Genomic DNA, 21,808 nt, shown 5'->3' with positions numbered 1-21,808 from the left:
TGCTTTACTATGAAGTATGTCTTTATTTGGATTCCATTCTTTTAAAATCTTTCTACATAATATTAGGTCTACTTGGGCCGGTTACAGATTAATATTTTGTTTGATATCTTGTAAACAAAATACTATCAAAGTTACAAGAAATCAAACATAAAATTAACTTGTAAACCGCCTACGTAGACCTAATATTATGTAGTACGAAAGTACCCACACATACGGATGCATATGTAGATGTGCACGCACACATACATAGCTAGTTTCGGATACAAAATAGAGATAGCGCTTCGAAATTACTTTACTTAAAATGCTTCAAGAGGGCTCTATTTTCCTATATACTTACTTTACTCTTTAGTCTTTAATGGCTCCTCTACACGATGGCCCAGCGTAGGCCAGTCCAAGGAACGCTTTATTCTTTATTCTTTATTGTATTGCATTACTTTTTGCATTTAGGCGTTAGAGGGAGCAAGTGATATTGCTATCTCATTCCACTGCATAGCTGCGTCCCTTAGACTGGCGTACGATGGGCCATCGTGTAGAGGAGCCCTAATATTTGTTGCATGTTCGTTGAGTCGTTGACGTAAGCTGTCCCAAGTGTTCAAAAATTTGTGAGTTCACATTGCAGTCCAGTGATTGTGTCTTCAATTGACAATTTATAAATAGTAAGACAATAATTTCAGAAAATAACAAACTTTTTACTACGGTCATATGTCAATATGACTTCAAAGAGTGAATCACTGGAAACAAGTGAATTCCTCCGTCGTCGTCAGTTACGACTCCAGCAGGTTTGAATCATTGACTCTTAGAAATATATACCATCCATAAAATTGTGTCTAGTGCGATTTAGTTGCAAGCTAAGTCATAAAGGAAGCCGCTTTGTTCATTTTAGGTTAGAGAACAGTCTAAAGATATCGCGAAGAAAATAAGGCAACGCGCGAAAGTTGAGAAACTACGTCAAGTGGTTGAACTTGACGAGAGGAAAGAAAAGGATTACAAGCAGAACCAAGAGAAAGTCGTTAAAAAACTAGAAGAGTTATATTCCAGAGGATTGAGCAATGTAGGGAGCAGCCACAAGCAGGCTCGAGGGCTGACACAATCAGGTTAGTATGGAATCCACTCAACTACTGCTGCTGTGGCTTGTAATCTTTTCACAGCAGTTTCTTAGAGGCTAATACATAATATTATTTTAAACCTAATATTAAACCTTATACAAATAGTGCCTGCACTTTGATCTCATTATTTTTGTTTATTCTTATTGGTTTGTATCCACAAAATTACTTTGTTGCTATATATAACTCGTTTGCGAATAATCTGTGTGTATGTATGCTTTAAATAGAAAAAAAGATACATGTTGATATTTTCAGAGAATCTTGTTGAAAAAGTTGACTTGTCCCGTCTACGAGGGAGAGAGGCTGCAGCAGAAGTAAAAAAACAAAAGCAACAGAAATTAGATGAGTTGAAAAAGGCTTTGGACAGAAAGCTGCAAGCAAGGTAATGAAGTCTCCAGTGTGTTTTGCACGGTTCAGCCATGGACAATATTACCAGAATGCAACCTCTTCCCTTTTCATTGTGACACCTGTGGTTTCCTTCAAGCTCAGCATTTCTAACTACTGTTGTGCATCAAAACGCAGCCTGAATTTCATGTTCAAAAAACTAATGTGTGCTTTGGGAGGCCTCTGTCATTGAATATGTACTTTTTTCACCATTTATTAATTTGAATATTTAAGTAGGAGGTTCTACATTCTACTGCATAGGATTTTCTTGCTTAATTATATATGCCCAGCAGTAACCCTGCACTGTATTGCTCAATATAGCAATTGAGGCTCCTTTATAAGCCTTTATTGATTAAAGTTCTATTTAGAATTCTTTATCAAATGCGCATGAAGGAATCTTTGTGTTGCAACTCTGTCATCTATCTGTCACTTTGCTAATTATCTCAGGAACTACTTATGCTATTGATTTAACCCCTAGCCGCTATAAGTTTTTGACAAGGTCATATGAAGGGTTAAACTATTTAAATTTATCAACATATATCAAATTTCAAAATTAGAGTATTTTTATAGTAACATTAATCTGTGCTGTCTCCTTATAATGTTTACAATAGTTAAGATTTTTTATTTAGAATTTTTTACTGTATTATGTGGCACTGCAGTTATTGATATACTTACTTTACTTTTTTATTTTTTATTTGAATGTGTGTTATCATATGATATTCTCCTTCTAAACAAGAATTGAAGTTAATTTACAATTTTAATAGCAGGCAAAGTTTAATGTAAACACTAACACTAGATTTAGATCTAAAGTCTGCTGACCGACTATGAAGGAGTGCTAAATAAAAATCCTTTAATGGTTTCTTTTTATATCCCAGACTCTAAAATGACAGTTTGATTGCCCTAATTTGTCCAACCGATCTGTGGTTATGATTAAAAACGTGACAATTCAATAGTAGATTAGACAATTCAATTTTCATTTTAGTGTCTGGCATACATAAACAGAGCTTAAATATTAAGTGGTAAATTTTTAGGGAAGCTGCAAATGAATTGAGCCGTGAAAAGTCAGCCAGTGCAGCAAATAAGTTGTCCAAACTTTCCAGTAAAATTATTATTGTTAATGAAGAAACCCAATCTACCACTGAAAATGTTAATGGAGATGTAAACTTAAATAACAAGGACTTACCAAAAGAAGTGTCAAGGGCAGACATGGGCACCCAGTGGGATATTGATTTACTTTCTCCTCAATGGGAGCCCAACGTCCCAGCACTAGCTCTCCCACATGATGATGACATCAAAGAATCTGCTGCCGACAAAGACAATGGCACGGACAAACAAAGGAAAAGTGATTTGTTTGCTGTCAGTGATGAGATGCCGTTGAGCCTGCGCGGAGGAGCTGCTAAACCTTGCGATACTGGACCTTCAAAGCTTTCTTCAACTTTAGTTTCTGAATACATTCAAAATCGTGTGCTTCGACTCAGAGAATTTGAAAACAACTCAAGCAAGCAAAAATCTGATGATCTAAAGAATTTAAGGCAGACCATAACTCGAAGCAGACCTCTAAGGCCTGAAGGTAGTGCTTTTAGCAACATTTGCCATGTAGTTGAAGGCCAAGTTTTTCCAGTGCCCATGTGGCATCCCGAAACCAGTTGTCAGTGTCAGTCCCTTAGAATTACACATAGCAAACAACCATTGGAAAGAAAGCACTTTGCAATTAATGTAACTAATTCTAATAAGATTTTTAGTTCCATTGCTCCTGTGAAACCAAACTGGGTACCTGGTCCAGTTTTGAGAAAGGCAAGACCCTTGATACCGCATAAGTGTTGCGAATATAATGAATTAGCAGGTGACAAGTTCTAATCGATGTCTGAAATCAAGGCTTAGCTTTCCATTATACTTTCCATTATTAACTTAGGCTAACTCCATTGGATTTGAACCATGAATCACTTGATAACCTTTTTTTTTCATTCTTTAAAAGACCTTACATCGCCATGGTTATACCTACACTTTCATACTTTCAAGTAAAATTTGTATTGCTTTGCTTGTACCAATTATGTTTTGGTTACATTCATGGGTAGAAGAGCTGTTTGTCACTGAATATTTTGATCATATAAATGTTTTATTATGATATGTAACGGATACGCGGGGATAATGTTGTGTGATACGATAAAATACATGAAAAGGAATGAATATATTGTAGCTAGGTAAAAATTCGCAAAACTTTGTTTTCACCCTAAAAGACAGATTACAGATGTCATCAAGCAGGAAGTGTACAGTCGAGTTCACAAACATCTTTACAAGCCAACATTCCAAAAATATATTTGCACGTCTCTAAAACACTTCATTTATTTAGTCGTATGGCATGTTTCATAAAACAGGCAATTACATAGATACAATTCTAACCGCGGCCGGCAAAATGTCTCACTTTGTCGCTTGCCATAAGGATGTCTTGGTAGGTTATTCGTATAAAGTTAAAAGCAAATCTCGTCCTTATGGCAAGCGACAAAGTGGGACGTTTGTCCGGCCTTGGTCACAATATTATCGCGAAACAATAAAACGGGTCCAAAATAATACAATTCTAAAAAGTTATAAGTAGATCAACATTAAAATAATTGAGCTACGCTTCTGCATAGGCGGCGTTAGGCGTAGGCGACGTGGGCCACCGCCTACGATCACGCGGCCCGAGGGGCCTCGCGGTCCGAGAGGCCTCGTGCCTCAAATAAATATAATAATAATTTTATATATCTCGGACACAACGTAGAAATGTTCGTTATTTCTTGCCCCACCGGAGGGCCTCGCTAAATGTACCTTGCCCACATAAATTTTTGGCCTTACCCCGCCACTACGCTTCTGCATTTGGTGTGAGTTGCAGCAGGTCTTCTCTTCGCCAGTCTATGAGTGCTGAGGGCAGTGTTCGATTATGTGTTCTAATCTATGGTTTGGATGTCCTTGGAACATTGGCTTGTTAAATGGTTGTGAACTCAACCGTACCAAACAATTACTTTGTCAGTACTGGCAGCTGCAGGAATATAGCATTTCGCGATGCAGAGATGTCGTACACAGCAACTGACGAATATGAAACTTACAGAGCCGTTTTAAATTAGGGACACCCATCTCATTACTATTTTTACACAACTGCCCAAAAAAACGAGTGTATTGTTTTCAGGATTCATGTTTGTATGTATGTGAGTTTCTTTATTCCACCATAACTTCCAAATCCCTTAACCGATTTGAACGAGTGAGGTATTGTTAGAATCGTTACATTAACCCGAGTAACATAGGCTATGTGACGTCACAAATAAAACAACATGGCGGACTTAATACACAATATTGCGCGACCTTTAGAAAAAAAATCGTAGGAACCTATCGAGTGGGGTATCAAAATAAAGTGCATTGAAAGATAATTAAAACTAGATATGAAACTTACGCGTTGAAATTATATTTTAGTAAGTCGAGATTTGTTTAAATATAAACATATAGATAATAAACATCATCTGAACCCATTGAGTGTGGTATGGAAAGAAAGGATTTTTAAGGGCGATTATACAAATATTTACTATTTTGATACAGGGCCAAACGAATGAACTCCGTTACATGTCTGAAAATTATATACAAATCACTGACACTGATCGTCATTATACGATTTTGTTCATTAAAGCTGAGTGCTTAGTTGTTAAATCATATGCTCGTTTCACATGCTTGTACATATTGCCGTAAACAGTAATTTAGTTAAAAACTTTTACGAGACTTTAATGAACTAATGGCGTGTAATATATGTTTTAGGCCATGCCAATGGATTGCTGAGGAGTAAGGAGTCTGAGAATGTGTTAGCCAAAAAAAAGTCTGTTACAACATACAACCACTCTACAAGAGATACTAGGGACGTTCCGCGCGTTGACGAGCGCATAGTTTATCGGGACCGCAGCCTCGAGCAGGACGCCTACTCGCAAGCGCTCAGCGAGGCCATGGCTGCGTGTAGCCATGAGAAACAGAAGAAAAGTCAAGATTCGGTGAATAAAATTGCTATGACGAGACAAAACGTTGATAAAGAATATAAGGATACAATAGCATTTTTAAATAGGCTCCCCAAAAATAAAAGCACTAGACCAATCGTAAGTAATGCATTTAGTGTTTTTTATACCCTAACTCATAACTAAGTTGTTTTCACAACACACATCACCTACTCGGGAAATGGCTTTTTCTTCAGGAGGGATCATGTAACCATTGTAACTTTTCTGCCCTGCCAGGGGGGATCAAAGTGGCACTTCTATTCTAGGAGTGCCACTTTGATATAATTTGTACAATTTCTTTATAGGGTACCATATTGTCGCATTATGAGATAAAGCCATAATAAAAAAATATTATGATATGAAATGGTATTATGGTATTTTGGGTACCCTAAGTGTTACTGCAGCATCAGGTCAAGGTTAATCGATATATTAATATCTTTTATTCAATCACTGTAGATATAGATATCTGTATACACGAAATCGGACCACCCCAGCATTATTAACATTTTTTTTAATTTCTGTAAAAAGTTCAAGCTCGATCATGATAATTTAGATACCATATGGTAGATAATTTTCTGCCCTATCAAATGACATCAATATTCAGGGGTGGGGATGGATATTGTGCAAAATATGGGCCTGAAAATCATCCCCCTCCAACTGTCATATCATTAGATATAAAACCGTTAATTATCATTGTTTATGATCATTCGTGATTGATACGTTTTCCTGACACTACTCTCATCGACTGAATCTGGAAAAACTAACGAAAAATGGATACTACCCGGACTGAAGCTGACCAAGCAGTTGCCTTATTGCAGGGAGGGCTTAGTCAACGTGCAGTGGCTCGACAACTGAACCTATCGAAAACATCGGTTCAAAGTGTCTTCCAAAGGTTCCGCAACGATCAGACGCTCTCCAGAAGACCCGTAACTGGCAGAACTCGCAGTACTTCTGAAAGAGATATTAACCGTTTCATTGTTGTTACTTCGCTACGAAATCGCCGACTGAATGCCGTTCACCTTCAACAGGAGCTCCTAGAGACCAGGAATGTGTCTATCAGTCGAAGGACAGTTAGGAGACGACTGAAGGAGAAGGCTTGACAGCACACAGAGCTGCAAATGGTCCAAAACTCACCTCAATACACCGTGGAGCACGACGCGTCTTCGCTCGGGAACATGAAAAATGGAATTATTTTGCTTCAGCAATGGAGTCCCGTACCTTTTTCCGACGAGTGCAGGATTAATATTATTATTATTGTATCTCCTTGGATTTCACGGGCCTATAAATCCCGGTCTTTTGATAGGCTTGCGTGGGGATATAGATCCAACACGTAGAGGCCTCTTGGAGAGCTTTAATGTCATGTAGAACGCCTGCTGGAACCCGTTCACAGGCGCAACAATAGACACCCATGAACCGGTCGCAACAGGCATTGGGACTATTGTAGTAAAAGTGAACAGTATAACGGTCTATGGATTGAAGTTTGGGAGGACAATGAGACCGGGTTATTGCAAAGACGTCCGGACACCTGCCATAACAATGTTTCCACTAGTTATCGAGGCAGGCGGTGACTCGCCGCCCACTAGATGGGCCCCTGAAAATGCCGACGTGAAGACGACCAGGAGCAACACCGGTGTGAGCGGCTCAGGGGTGTCGAGAGGTGTACGGTGGAAAAAGTATAAAAATGTTGGGGTGGTCCGATTTCTTTCCACCGGAGTGTAGTTGAAATTTGTTATGGAAATAGTTTGATTCCAGGAGTAGGATATGCGATAATTTTCGTCACGGAAATCATCATTCTACATAATCAGCAGGCGAAGTCGCGGATAGTAGATAGTGATTGAATAAAAAAAAAACATTAATCTATCTATTAATCTTGACCTGATGCTGCAGTAATACCTAGAATACCCAAAATACCAATTCCTTAACGCAGGGGTCTCCAAGCTTTTTACCTGAAAGCCACAACCAGGCATTGGGCCCTGGCGCTTTCTTTTCGCTGGCCGGGTTGTACGGCCTTTTGTTTTCCTTTAAGGCGCCCACTGAACAACGATATCGGCCTGTCAGTTATTCGCGATTGTCAGTTTTTGCGAATAATTGACAGGCCGATATCTTCCGGGGAACTGGTAATTAGTGGGCGCCTTTTCACTTTCTCGCGGGCCGGAGTTTGAAGATCACGGCTTTATCGAGTTGCCTCCAGAGACTGCCATAACTTATGGTAATTTTGTATTCATATTCTTTGTTATCGATAATTATATGTTTTCCAGAACAACGCTTTTAAAGATGACCATCGGCTTCAAGAACAGAGAGACAATCGTCAAAGAATATTGCAACAAGAATTTAGAAATATAGAAAAAGAAAGCAGAAGGCAAGATTCACAGGTACCTTTACATATAAGCACCGTTTTCATGTGGATTTTTCTCATTGATGCGGTTATAAAACTTTGCTATAATTCTATTCAAGCTTATATAATAGACTTCAATAAGGACAAACGATTATCAAGGGCTTGTTAGAGTTGAGCGTTTTTACATAACGGCATTTGTAGTGGGCATTTTGTGGGAGTGTTTTGAAAAATATTCGGAATATGTTGGAAGAGGTCGTACACACTTCTACAGTTATAAAATGTATCCTGAATCAGCTCATTCTTTTTATTAGTACGTACATAGAATAAATAAGTTTGGATTGCATATTTTTGTTTTATCTACTACAATTTTGTAATAAGTAATCTGCCGCGGCACTTTTTGTAAAATAGTTGTTCTTTTTTCATATATAAGTAATCAATATTTCTGATAGTATTTCTTACATAGGGAGTTTGGGTACGGTGATAGCGGTTATCGCAATACAATTTTGCGCTTTAAGATCATAAATTGTATAGAACGGACAGCGGTCACCGTATCCAAGCCATGTGAAAAATATTATAGACCCTTACAAAAAAGTTACAAGTTCTTGTGATGCGTTTCTTACATGTTACATTTCTTTCCAGGGCTGCAGATCTAAATCCAGATTACCCAGTAGGAGTCCTTCCAAGCGATCCAAATCACCGGCAGATTTGAAGGTTGATAATAATTTAAATGAAAGAGATTTCCGATACTCTTGGATGCCCGTTCCGGAGAGCGACAGCAAGCTTGCCGTGCATACCATCCCCGCCGACGGGCGGGCGGGCCGCGCAACCCACCCGCACTCCGTCAAGTTCGGCGTGGATAGCTACCACGAGTACCGCTCGCGCCACAAGCACACCCCGCCCACCAAGGACACCGCTGGCGTCCCCGCCACCGCCGACAGGAACACCGTGCGGACGGTCATGTTCCAGAACGATGACGACAGCTTGTCCGACGAGTCGGTCGCCTCCGACAATAGCTCCACTGAAGGCCGAGAACCGGATCCTAAACGTAACGTGAACATTGACGACAGCCTGAAAAGGAGGGAGCTAACAGATACGGAAAGAATCATTATTTACAAAATATTGGACTGCAAGCACAGAAAAAAGAATAAATCCACTAAAGTAAATAATTCTGACGATGTTGCTGGAGGTAATGGAGAATCGAAAGACACTCAAGATATAACAGAACCATTTTGTAAAGAAGCAGCGGTATGTGAAGACGTCGAACGTGATGAACATGTTAGAGAGGATAAAAACCTACTCGGCGCTGACCATATTACTGAAGGTAATTTTTCTGCTATCGTAAACCATATAATTGTAGAATATTCTCGTGTTAAAAACGTAATTTTGGAGGAGAATTGTTGTAAGTTAATTCATTATTAATAATAATCAATGGTAAAGAACTACACGAATGGTTGATCGCTTCGTGCGTTCAGTTTCGCTCCAGGAACCACTTTGGATTCCAAAATATAAAACAGCTTAACCAATCATGTTCGTAATATTCTACTTTGAAATTTTTTATGAAGCTTTACTTTCAGGGTTTTATTCCGTGGTCTAAAGGTTAGAAGTTCCTTTAATGTTTGCTTTATCGAAAAATGGTTCACGAGTCCCCTGTTTTTTATTAAAGATCTATCCAACGACACTCCTTAGGGTTGAAGCGAAAATAAATTAGGGAAAAACGAGATGTTAAATATTTGTTTGAAATTTTAAATTAGAATGCAGGTAAAATTTTGTTGGTAATTGATTATTTTTGGGTTAACAATGATTAGTTTGGAGTTATTTGCTTTGATAGGATGGCAAGATGTAAACAAATTGGTTATTATTTCTTATTAAAATGGTGTTGTAAGTTTGGTGATCATTTACTATTTTTGGCAGTAAAAATGTTTTTTTTTTTTTTACGTAAAGCCTGACAACAGTTTATTTAACCCTGTGATAGTGTCGCTGCAAACAGCTTACGTATGGCAATAATGTGCGTACAGTCAGCATCAAAAGTAGCGGATGAAACAACGCGCCAAAAGTATCTGATATTCCGTATAACTTTTCCAAATGTAGATAATTTTCTAAAAATCGCGTTCCAAAATATATCTTTTACAGTCTTAGTTGTTCTATATTAAATATATCACTTTTTGTTAAGCTGTCGCAGAATGGTAGATACTTATGAAGCGTTATTTGATCCGCTACTTTTGATGCTCACTGTACGTCATGTCTAGTCGGGGTAGTGGGCATTGGCTTCATGTTGATACTCGTATAATGTCAAAACATTGCTTACAGAGAATTCGGTTCTTTCAATTTACCTATTCGTCAAAATCTGATTCTAAATATTCAATATTTATATATTCTTCGTTTTCTGACTCTGACGAATTCTAATTTTCGTCAGATGTTGTGTCGCTTTCAGGACCACCAACCTCGATTATAGAACGTTCAGTCTCCAATTCGATTATAGGACCTTTAATAATCGCCTTCAATTTTTTTAACATGGTCACAGCAATTGCTCCAATTTTCTTGAGTTACTTCCTATACGACAATAATTTATTAAAAATTTTAATCATTAATGATATAGACTGAATTCAAAATAATTTACATAACTAAATTCTCAACATTAAAATAAGTTTTATACCTGAAAACTATCTTCAACAAGCTTTAAGCTTATTATCGATAGACACATTTTTTTTTATTTTTTAGTTGCCACTTTAGCTTTTACAATGCCCCAAATCATCTCAATAGGATTTAAATCACAGTGATACGGCGGTAATCTTATCACTTTGTGTCCGTATGTGGAGAGAATCGTGTCTATTTCATAATATTGGTTCAGGTTTGTAACGTCTCAAAATCTCCACCAATCTAGCTTTGGATGCTTTTTGTGGAAATGAAATTTAATTCGAACGCAGCCACTCTGCAATGACATGATTTCTGTCGCCAGATGTTGGTGGTTTATTAATGCGAAAGGAATGGTATCGGGCATTATTCATAACTATACATGTGGGTTCACTAAGATTAGGAATTAATTTCTACGTAAACCATTTCTTAAAATTATTAATATTCATCGAATCATGGTAATCTGTTTTTTTATTTATTTATCATTATATACCAGAAGTGCATTAGGAACTAATCCGGATGGTCCACCGGCATGAACAATAATATGTCGTTTCCCTGTTGAAACGGCTTTCCATGCTCCAGGTTAATTTTCGCTCTGCCAACATTTGGCGTGGTTCAGAGAAGTATGAATGTAGGTCTCGTCCAAATAAACTATAGGCATATTTTTATCCCTTACATCTTGTATTTGATCCAAATAACTTTCACGCCAAACCACAATATCAGAACGCTCCATACTGTGCATCAGTTTTCGTAAGTACTCTCTGCTGCCTGTAAATCCAATGTCTTTTTAGGGTTCCGTAGCCAAATGGCAAAAAACGGAACCCTTATAGATTCGTCATGTCCGTCTGTCTGTCCGATTATCTCACAGCCACTTTTTTCCGAAACTATAAGAGCTATACTGTTCAAACTTGGTAAGTAGATGTATTCTATGAACCGCATTAAGATGTTTACACAAAAACAGAAAAAAAAATTTTTGGGGGTTCCCCATACTTAGAACTGAAACTCAAAAAATATTTTTTCATCAAACCCATACGTGGGTATCTATGGATAGGTCTTTAAAAATGATATTGAGGTTTCTAATATCATTTTTTTCTAAACTGAATAGTTTGCGCGAGAGACACTTCCAAAGTGGTAAAAAGTGTCCCCCCCCCCCCCCGTAACTTCTAAAATAACAGAATGAAAAATCTAAAAAAATATATGATATACATTGCCATGCAAACTTCCACCGAAAATTGGTTTGAACGAGATCTAGTAAGTAGTTTTTTTTTTATACGTCATAAAAATTAAAAAAAAAATTTTTTTTCATCAAACCCATACGTGTGGGGTATCTAGGGATAGGTCTTCAAAAATGATATTTAGGTTTCTAATATCATTTTTTTCTAAACTGAATAGTTTGCGCGAGAGACACTTCCAAAGTGAAAAAATGTGTGTAACTTCTAAAATAACAGAATGAAAAATCTAAAAAAAATATATGATATACATTACCATGCAAACTTCCACCGAAAATTGGTTTGAACCAGATCTAGTAAGTAGTTTTTTTAATACGTCATAAATGGTACGGAACCCTTCATGGGCGAGTCCGACTCGCACTTGGCCGCTTTTTTTCAAAGCAGTGAGCAGAGTTGTGATACTCGGTACTTGTTTTCGCACGGCGTAAAAATCATGAATTTTATGCCTTATGGTATGGCACATTTATCGAAGTCGTCTATTTGAATTCTCTTTTTGTGTGGGGCTTTGTTTTGTACAGGTGGCAAAGTCAAGACCGTCTCAATGCTATGTAATCCTTCGTCTTTTTAAAGCTGTAAGTTTTTGATTGCATTCACTACAATTTTTTTCGCATCTTTGGAAATTTTTATTGGCACTTTCGTAATAAAACCGTTTATATTTGAATATATTCGTAGATATTTTCTGTTTATTTACATTGGTGACATTGGATGACATCCAACGTTCGTTGTCAAAGAGTACTTGTTGCCAGTAAAAGAAATTAGTACCATTGAAAATCCGCAAAATGGCGAGGGTCAAATAAACTGTTGTCAGGCTTTAACATTTTTCTATATCTGGAGATCAGTTAATTACCAACCTTTCTTAAATGCAAAAATAGACTTAGAAATAACGATACAATTATTCAAAAGCAACAGCATCTTGTACAGTCACGTCTAAAAACATCAATACTAACAAAGTCCCAAAAATATGAATACATGACTTTATTGCCGATATATTAAGGTGTATAAATATTTTTGACACTTTGTCGTCCGTATGGTGGAATATTTTCAGACGTAACCGTACTACCTTGCCAAAAAAAGATTATAAAAATAGAAGTATAATGGGTCTTGTTTGTAAGGAAATAGGGCGATAATTAAATAATAGGTAATAATCGCTCTAAGAGACTTGACGTACAGTGCAGTGCGGCGTATCGTGAAAGAGACGCGAGGGCGATGCAAGCGGCCCGCGCGCGCCTTGGCGCCCGCTTCCAGCAAACGTCGAGCAAACGCGGCGCTGCAGTGTGACCACAGATCACCTCAACCACTAGACGGAGCACATAAAACAATCGACGCCACCACACATAAACGCTCCCGTACTATTTTAATTGCGCTTGTAATTACGACTTAAGCTTTACGAGAGAATCTGGGCTATTATAATATAAAGTGGTGTAGAATACAACTCAGTTGAGTTTCTGGATTCGTATTACAAGTAAAATTGCACCTACTCGTATGTGTGGTGGTCGCGAGTTCTTTGTGAACGCTTGCAATGCGACGTCTGTGGTCTGTGTAGTCTGTGGTCCGCGGCTTAGCTCACTGACCGCTAAGACTTCGTACTTAATAGGGCACACTTAGATATTTTATATGGCAAAAATGACCACCCTGTAACACAATATTTTTGTATGTGTGCAACATTTTTGGGACTTTAAGGAGGCGAGCCTTGTTGCATATTTTTTAAATTCTTAACCGTTTAATGGTTAAGGCCTCGTCAAGTGTGATGAAGCCTTACGGCCTACGGGTCACTGGGCTAAGCCGCGGCCGAACAGATAGACATGGCTGAAGTATAAGGGTTCCTAGTTGACTACGGACCCTGAAAACTATCCCGATTCAACCATTTAATTATAAATTGGTTTTGTGACCATTCCTAAAGTGTCCTTATATAAAATACCTAAAATAAATCATTGTATTAGACATATGTGATCAGCAACTTTTTTTTGTTTCAGGAGTCTATGAAGTGGTTGGCAAAAATAAGTAAGTATTTAACATCAATCATGTAATTTAGTAAGTAATCGATGTTAATATTGTTTTGGATACTTAGTCATTATGTTCGTTTACCAGGTTATCTTGCAACATATTGGACTGTTACCGTACAAATGTGGAGCCATGGAAATCAATATCCCATCGTAATCATTGGTGGTAATAATTACAAAACATGAATTATTATATATTTTATCCATAATTTGGTTACGTCCCTCAATTTCTGATTGGTTAGTTCAGTATATTATGTAAGACAGTGTGCTCCTTGCTAGCAAGTGAGTGAGAAAGGGACGAACGGTTGCATCGAGCATTAACGCGTGCGCGCTGGCTAGGCCGACAGAATACTAGAGTAGACGGTCTATGGCTATGTGATTCCTTTGACGATGAACGTTTCTGCCGTTGCTGGGCTTTTATCTGTTAACTGTGTTGCTGCTACCAAACTGTTCGTGGGTCTTCCTACTTTTCGATGTATGAAATTGTGCTTTAAGGTGCAGTAAGATCAGAAAACGGAGTTTTTTAAAAGTGGCAGCGCTTTTTTTTAATAACAATACGGTTGCCATATCTTAAATTGGTACTTTACGAGGGACAGTATTGATTAGAGCTTTTGACTTTTGCTGGATAGAAAAAAATCACGAACATAAGTGTAATCTGCCCTTTAAACATTTGTAACAGATTATGCACAGAAGCTAAAAAATATGAAAATTGCTTCTAAAAATCGGCAATATCATGTGTGAGGGAACGTATCGATTACTTTTTTTTATTTAAACGTAAAGAGAAGAAAAAACATGATATCTGCGTTCCCGGGCACGCACTTCCATTTCGCTCACGCTTACGCTCAGTGAGAATGAGAGAATAACACGAACTTACTGGGTCTTAAGGCTCACAGAAATGTAGGATGGCCCTTATATCGTATGCGTTACACTCGAAATTGATAGACCACTTATCAATAAAAAATACCATTCGTCAATGGTATAGAATACACTATCACTAATAAATAAATATCAAACCAAGAAAGAAAACCTCATTTTCTAGTGTAATTTGTTACAGGGACAACCTAGAGTCTATGTACTACTCGGGGCTGGACAATAACCAATCTGGCAGTGACAACAAATGCGACAAACGTAAAAAAGGTATATTACTCTAGATCGTAAGAAAGAAGTAGATTGTATAATAAGAGAATAAAACTAATAATATTGATTTATAGGTACCGTCAACTAGGGTGAATAAGGACAAGAGTTAAAATGTGATTTACCTGACAATTTCTTAATAACTTCTTACAAGTTGTATTACACAAAATTTATTATTATATTCAATTGAATGATACCGATCGGACCACATGAACTTTTTTCCGATCGGTCCGATTAATGAATCGGACCATTGAATTGAAACTATCATTTTCTTAGACCGCCTGTTCCCACTAATTGGATCACGCGTTCTAGACATGACTGACATGACATGAGTATCGCGACCTGCATACTGCGTAGTAGGTAACTTTCTTAGGCAATAATATAAAACCGAAGTGCCTAGTCGTCCGCTAAACGGAATGTCTCACTATATTTTCATTTCTTTAACATCACGAAAGTGTCATTCGACAGAGCCTAGATAGGTGCGACGACGAGCGAAGCGAGGAGCAATGTAATAGAATATATTTTTATTGTATAACTGTGTACATACAACGGTGGTCATTTTTTACATTATATGTTTCAACAGTTGCCTGCTAGGGCGTACAATTTTATTATGGTAGGTAACCTACCTATCCTAAACCTAAGTTTAAACTTAAGTACATAGGTATAGCCGGTAAAACAACTCTGCCAGTAGAAAAAGGCGCGAAATTCAAATATTCTATTAGCTTTCGCGCCTCCATTTTCTAAACCCGCCGCCCTCCCCACCGACGGAAATGGCTTGACAGACTGTTACATAGGAGTGTGTTAAGTGAACTGTAATCAAAAATCTTTGCCCGACATATGTTATTGTACAATAATAACGATATTGATTTACAACTACTCGGCTAGGTTACAGGTAAAAATGAGTTCATTTGGTCCGATCGGTAGGACGAAGCGGAATTACAATTCCTGGTAATCCGATTAATCGGACCAAGCGGAAAAAAGTTCATGTGGTCGGATTGGTGGGACAAAGGTAGTAGAACCACATGGCCAGAGCGATTCATTTAATGTTTCTGATCATAAACATACTGACTTTAATTATATCCAATATTGAATCCAAATTGAAGGGAGTGCCTTTGTATTCATTATTGTACTACTATATTACGAAAATAATACGCACTTCGCATTTGGAGCGAATTTTTTCGTCCCAGTGGTCCTAGGCTAGGGGCAAACATAGATTGATTAAGATGCGTAAAATAACCAAACCAAGTTGGTAGTAACTAGTGGGAATAACCATCAGAAATGCGTTTTTATAATCTCTCGGGTTCCTTGTGGACAACTTGTATATGATTGAGTAAAATTTTATTTGTGTTGGTTCCACAGCTTCATGTTCCCGCAGAACTGACGCAGGGGATGGTCTTCATCATTCGAGGTATTACAATTTATTTATTTCACTTCCATATTATTCAATTTTGCAATGCAGACCAAAAAATATAGTATGGAACTTATGGAAGAAAATATATTTGGGAAAATTCTATTTCAGAAAAAAATGCTCCTCCGCTAAATGCAAAGGTCACAGTCCGAAGAGTCAACCGACGGTAGAATCGTCGCAGAGCGGCCCAGCGGCGCCCGGTGCCGCCGCCACCGCCGCCTCAGCGGAGGAAGCGCGCTTTGTCAAGCTCATGGATGATGAACAAAAGAAAGGTAATTTTTACATCGGAGCCACAGGGTTTCTTAAAAACGATGCTTACGAAGTTATCATACAACTCAGGAAAAACGACACAACCAAAGAAGTGGCGAAAACGCAAGATGTGCCAATTGAGCCTATAACAGCAGGTACTAGGAACGAAAACACAAATATTACTAAATTAGAAGTATCCTCCTCCTTTGGAGCTCCATCTTTGTATCACAAAGATGATGTTCAGCAAAAAGAACTGAGTAATGATATGAATTATTTAGCAGCAACTGCTCCACATCCACCTGTCACGGAACAGGATTTCGGAGTGAATGGGACAGAAGACAATGAAAAACAGTGTCTGAGTGAAGCTATGACTGATGATGTGCAACCCATAAAGAGGACGCTAGACAAAAGCGTTTCCACGTCTTTCAATGAATCGATCCCCGAATCTATAGCAAAAAGTGAGCCAATTGCGAGACCAGCGACGTCAACCTGCACCCAAACTACTCCTAGCCCGTCCAACCCGAGGCCGGTTTATATTCACATGAGCTCGTCGACATCTACTGCCTACATGAGTCCTCCGGAAGTGGTGCTACCTAATTTCTTTAAGCAAGGTGACAAGCCGTGTAGAAAAGCGCGCCGGACTGCTGGAAACATTAAAAAACAAGAAAAAATAAATGTTATGCGTCATGAACATCGTTGCAAAAGCTACTCTAGCTGTAAAATATTCGAAAAAATGTTAACTAAACCTAAAATTGATCGATTACATTTTTGTGCCGATATGTACAGTAATAAAAATGAATATCCGCCGTTTAGTTATGAGAGTAATAAATGTTCTGAGCACAATACGAGAGGCGCATCCGAGTTGTGCTGCAAACACCACACTTGTAAAATAAAACATCACTTAACGGCCTCTAAACAGACTATATCTATGTGTAACACTAAAAACGCTGTCAAAAGAAATAGAACAGGCAAATATGCGAGCAAAGTGTCTAGCAAATCTTATCTTAGCCCTATGATTAAACAGTACATTCATAAACTTCTTTCTTTGAATCGAGAGGGTATTAAAGCCATTCAAATAATGAATCAGGATTGCAGCTCCGTGAATACTCCAGCTAGTTCAATCATTAATGTACCTACCAATTTTAGTACTAATAATTGCCAGCGACGTCATTTAGTTCTGGACAATCGTGATTGGGAAGAATTTGGGAGTGTTCTGAGGCAGCGAGTATTTCTTCATAATAATGCTACACATGCAATGTTTACTCGACCAAACAACGGCACTAAAGGTAGAAACAGAAAAGCAAATAACATTAAGCCACCAAGAAATGCGAAAAATAAAAGAGTGCACAAAATTAAGTCTTTGAATATATCGAAGAAAATTATCGTAAAGACGAGCGAAGAATCTACGAAAACAAAAGTAGACAACTGTGCAAAAACTCTTTTGTCTAATGTTGCTTCGGGAGAACAGGATTCTCCTCCATCGGATCATATTGAGAACTACAGGAATTTAAGTGGGAATAAGAATATTTTAGAAACTCGCACAACTAGTACTGAGATCAGTAAACGTAAAGTAAATAATTATGGCCGAGATGTTTTTTCTGCGGAACAACTGAAGGCAGCATCATCTAATAGTAATAGTAATGATGAAATCCCATCGAAGCCCCTCAATATTTCAACGCAAACGAGCTGTACCGTTGACAGTGAAATTAATTTCATAAAGTTAGCAGAAGGTAAACTTCAAAATATGGAAAAGATAGCAGATCTTACGGAAAAGTGCACTAAACGATTGTCAAACTTAGCTAAGGTATTGGAAGAGGTTAGAAAAAATAAATCTTTGGCCTACAGCCAAGTTTCAACAGCAGATTCGACATCGGAATCAGACCAGAAGTCGGACAATATGGTTTCTGCTGAAAATATTGAATTAAAAATTCCTTTAAATATTAGGGATGATTTTGCGAAAAATAGTAAAAATCAATATAACATTGATTCCACTGACTATGAATCTCTAATATCAGGTGTACCAAACTCTGGCAATATTGAATTCCCACAAGACAAAAATTCAGATTTATATGAAACCAGTAATTCTGAGTGCATCAGCCAATCGGCCTCATCCGTTTCTACGAATGGAGATTATCGTGAAAATAACAATACGAAATGCCGGAACAGGCCACCTCCCGCGTTGCTGCGGATGAACTTAAAGCGCCCTCAGGATCACGTTGTGCCGCATGAACTCTCCACTGTCATGGAAGTTGATTCTCCTTTGAGCGTGAAATTCAAACAACAATCACCAATTAACACAAACCAATCTACTAACAATCTTGCTGATCCAAATAAGGACGAAGAAAGTACGGTGGAACGCCAGTTACACCCAGAATTGGTTCTAAACATTGTCAATAAATCGAGTAATGAAAAAAACAAAGTGATCAGCGACTCGCCTGAAGACTCCAAGTTGCAGATGATGGATCTAAATCAGTTTAATGAAATCATGTTAAAGCCATTTATTAGTCTTCAAGAATATGCTCGGGATCATTATGAGATTAGTACGCATACGAAACGTGACAATTTCTCTAATGATGTTGGAATACCAGACGACATTAGCTCTCTTCATTCAGACGGCAGTTTGCCTGATGTAGTGGCTGAATTGCTTAAAAGAAAACTTATTACTGAACCTTTTAGATTTGATACTGCATCTAATATGAATTCTACTACCTTATCTTCCGAATCTACATTATCCGTCTTGGCGCTGTCAAAAGTCCGGAAAGATAAGAGTAAATCGAGATTAACCGCAAACAAAGAAAACGTGGGTGAGACATCAGACTCGTTAAGCATTTCGTCGAATCCTGATTTAGAAAATGCCTTTAAAAAGCTCGGAATGGGTTGGGCTTCCTCAACTTTAAAAAAAACTAAAGAGCGATTGGCTTTATCTTCCTCTTCAAATACATCCAGTGCCAGTTTTTCACAGGTCAAGTTCAAAAACTCAAGAAAACTACATGAACCAGCCACAGATGCAGTTTGGTCCGTGTCTAACATTTCAAAAAAGCCTGCCTTGAAGCGTCGGTTAGATACATCAAAAAATGCAGAACAACAGACTTCATTTACAAATAATATGACAGTTAAAGAATTTTTAACTAAAGAACTGGCTAAGAAAATAACTTTTACAGATAAGTCTAATAGGAACGATACTAATCAGGAGTTTGTATCTTTGTTCGAAACGAAATTACCAGAAGACTTCAAAAATTCATCACAGACTATGTTGGATGATAATTCTGGAAATAGTGTACCGAGTGGCAATAACAACAGAGCGCGAACATCCACGCCCGTCAAGCTGTTTAAATCGGTGACATATCATTCTAGCTCCAGTTCCAATATGTCTAACGGGCTGTTCAGTAACGCCGACGAATTGTCCTCAGTCAAACTTACCTCGGCGTCGGCTCGACACCAGTCCGCGTCTGACAAGGATGAACTAACTATTCCTAATTGCAGTTTAAAAATGCGTAAAACCTTATCAGATTGTAGCAAAACTGATTCCTGCTAAATCATTTCGTTTACACCCGTGGAAATGTTATACAGTTTTTTTTACAGAAATATTTTTAAAGAATGGTTGAATTTTGTATACATATTGCGATCTACGTACCAATTATATTTGCATTTAATACGAAAAAATAAATGTATTAAAAACATTTTTTTTTTTACTTACACTGCACGTAGCACCCATAATCGATTTGGTTTCACCACACTCAACCGATGAACGAATTAGTTACAGTACGGCTACCAGTGTCCAGTACCTGGGCGACCGAGCTTTGCTCGGTTATATATATTTATTGTAATAAATGTAATACATTTTTTTACTAAATTAAACTTGTCTAAAACAATAAAAATTAAAAAATATATATATAAACTTGAACATATAAAAAAAAAACAAAAGTTAGTCACCGGGCGAAATTCGAACCCGTAACACTCGTTTAGCAGTCCGCGTCTTAACCCGCTGGACCAGATGGACAGTGGCCGGCAACACGAAATTAGCGACCATATTCTGCGTCGAAAGAAAAACGCATGAAAACTCGAAAACACGCGTTTTCCCAAACATAAGACTAATCTAGATAGATTGCATACCCCCAAAAACCCCCATATACCAAATTTCAGCGAAATCGTTAGAGCCGTTTCCGAGATCACAGAAATATATACACGATGAATCTTAATCCGTGAACAGGAACCATCTTTTCTAACTCAGTAATTGATGGAGATTACGTTAAAGTAGTAATTACGTGGAAACAAACTTGTTTTTTTTAAATCATAATTTTAATTTTGAGTTAAATTTTATCCTAAAATCCTTGTCACTCTACTACCTTATCGGTTTTAATGAGTTTGTAACCTCTTTACGAACTTATTAGCAATTGACAATTTATGAGTAAACCCTGTCCTTGACATTGTCAATCACTTTTGTCATACGCATAAACAAAGTCAGAGTCGTGAATATTGAATGAGAAAATTATAACTATTTTTCCAAAAATCATGCCTCCACCATATCCGTCCTCAAATATCGAGCGTTACGACATTGTACGTTTGTCGATACAAACGAACAGCACAAGACGAACCCAACAGTTATTTCACGAACTTCATCCAAACGTCCCGATTCCCAGACACAATTTGATAAACCGCATGCACCAAAACCTACGTGACTTCGGGCAGTTTACAGTGCCGCAACATGCTCATGCACCCGGACGACCTAGTCGTCATCCTGACGATCTGGATCGATGAATCTTAAGATTCTTTGCTCGGGATCCTCGAATTAGCACTAGGCAAGCAGCGAGAAGATTTCGAGTGAGTCAATCCTTCGTGTGGCGGTTGCTTAACTTGTCCGATTTACATCCCTTTCATTTTCGACCCGTGCAAGATATTCTACCAACAGATTTTGCAGGAAGGGTTGCTTTCTGTCAGTGGTTCGAGAGAAACATCGAAACCAATATCTTGTGCTCGGATGAATCGACCTTCACGCGTATCGGTCAATTTAATGTCCATAATGAACACTTTTGGGCTGCCGAAAATCCTCGGCTCACCCGAAGAAACGCGTTTCAAGTGCGTTTCTCGGTAAATGTGTGGGCAGGGATAATTAATGAGACATTAATTGGACCCATATTCATAGAAGAGAGATTAAATGGAGGAAACTACCTAAATTTGCTAAGGCATATGGTAACAGAGCTGTTGGATGAAGTGCCACTGCGGAATTTGAATAACCTGCATTTCCAGCATGATGGTGCCCCTGCACATTTTGAACATAGGGTTCGCGACTACCTGAACGCGGAATTCCCTGGGCGGTGGATCGGCCGC

The 21,808-nt window shown here is 38.1% G+C and overlaps 1 protein-coding gene across 3 annotated transcripts; it reads left to right on the top strand.

Moving 5' to 3' along the window:
- Positions 1-548: 548 nt before the first annotated feature.
- LOC133519379 (uncharacterized) lies at positions 549-20,160 on the top strand. Of its 3 annotated transcripts, none has more exons than XM_061853442.1 (12): positions 549-779; positions 884-1,094; positions 1,359-1,485; positions 2,519-3,057; positions 5,268-5,596; positions 7,753-7,866; positions 8,469-9,150; positions 13,663-13,690; positions 13,778-13,855; positions 14,744-14,826; positions 16,183-16,231; positions 16,343-20,160. In XM_061853442.1, exons 1-12 carry the CDS (start codon positions 711-713, stop codon positions 20,013-20,015), a joined length of 5,982 nt encoding a protein of 1,993 aa, XP_061709426.1. In that variant the 5' UTR covers positions 549-710; the 3' UTR covers positions 20,016-20,160. The 3 variants fall into 3 exon arrangements, with proteins under 3 accessions (XP_061709426.1, XP_061709421.1, XP_061709425.1); XM_061853437.1 differs by having other exon boundaries at positions 2,519-3,330; XM_061853441.1 differs by lacking the exon at positions 13,778-13,855 and having other exon boundaries at positions 2,519-3,330.
- Positions 20,161-21,808: the final 1,648 nt, after the last annotated feature.

This window comes from Cydia pomonella, chromosome 1 (genome assembly GCF_033807575.1).
Source record: "Cydia pomonella isolate Wapato2018A chromosome 1, ilCydPomo1, whole genome shotgun sequence".
Taxonomy (NCBI): Eukaryota; Metazoa; Arthropoda; class Insecta; order Lepidoptera; family Tortricidae; genus Cydia; species Cydia pomonella.
Note: the sequence above shows the minus strand (reverse complement) of the source record. Positions and strands in the feature narration are given on the sequence as shown.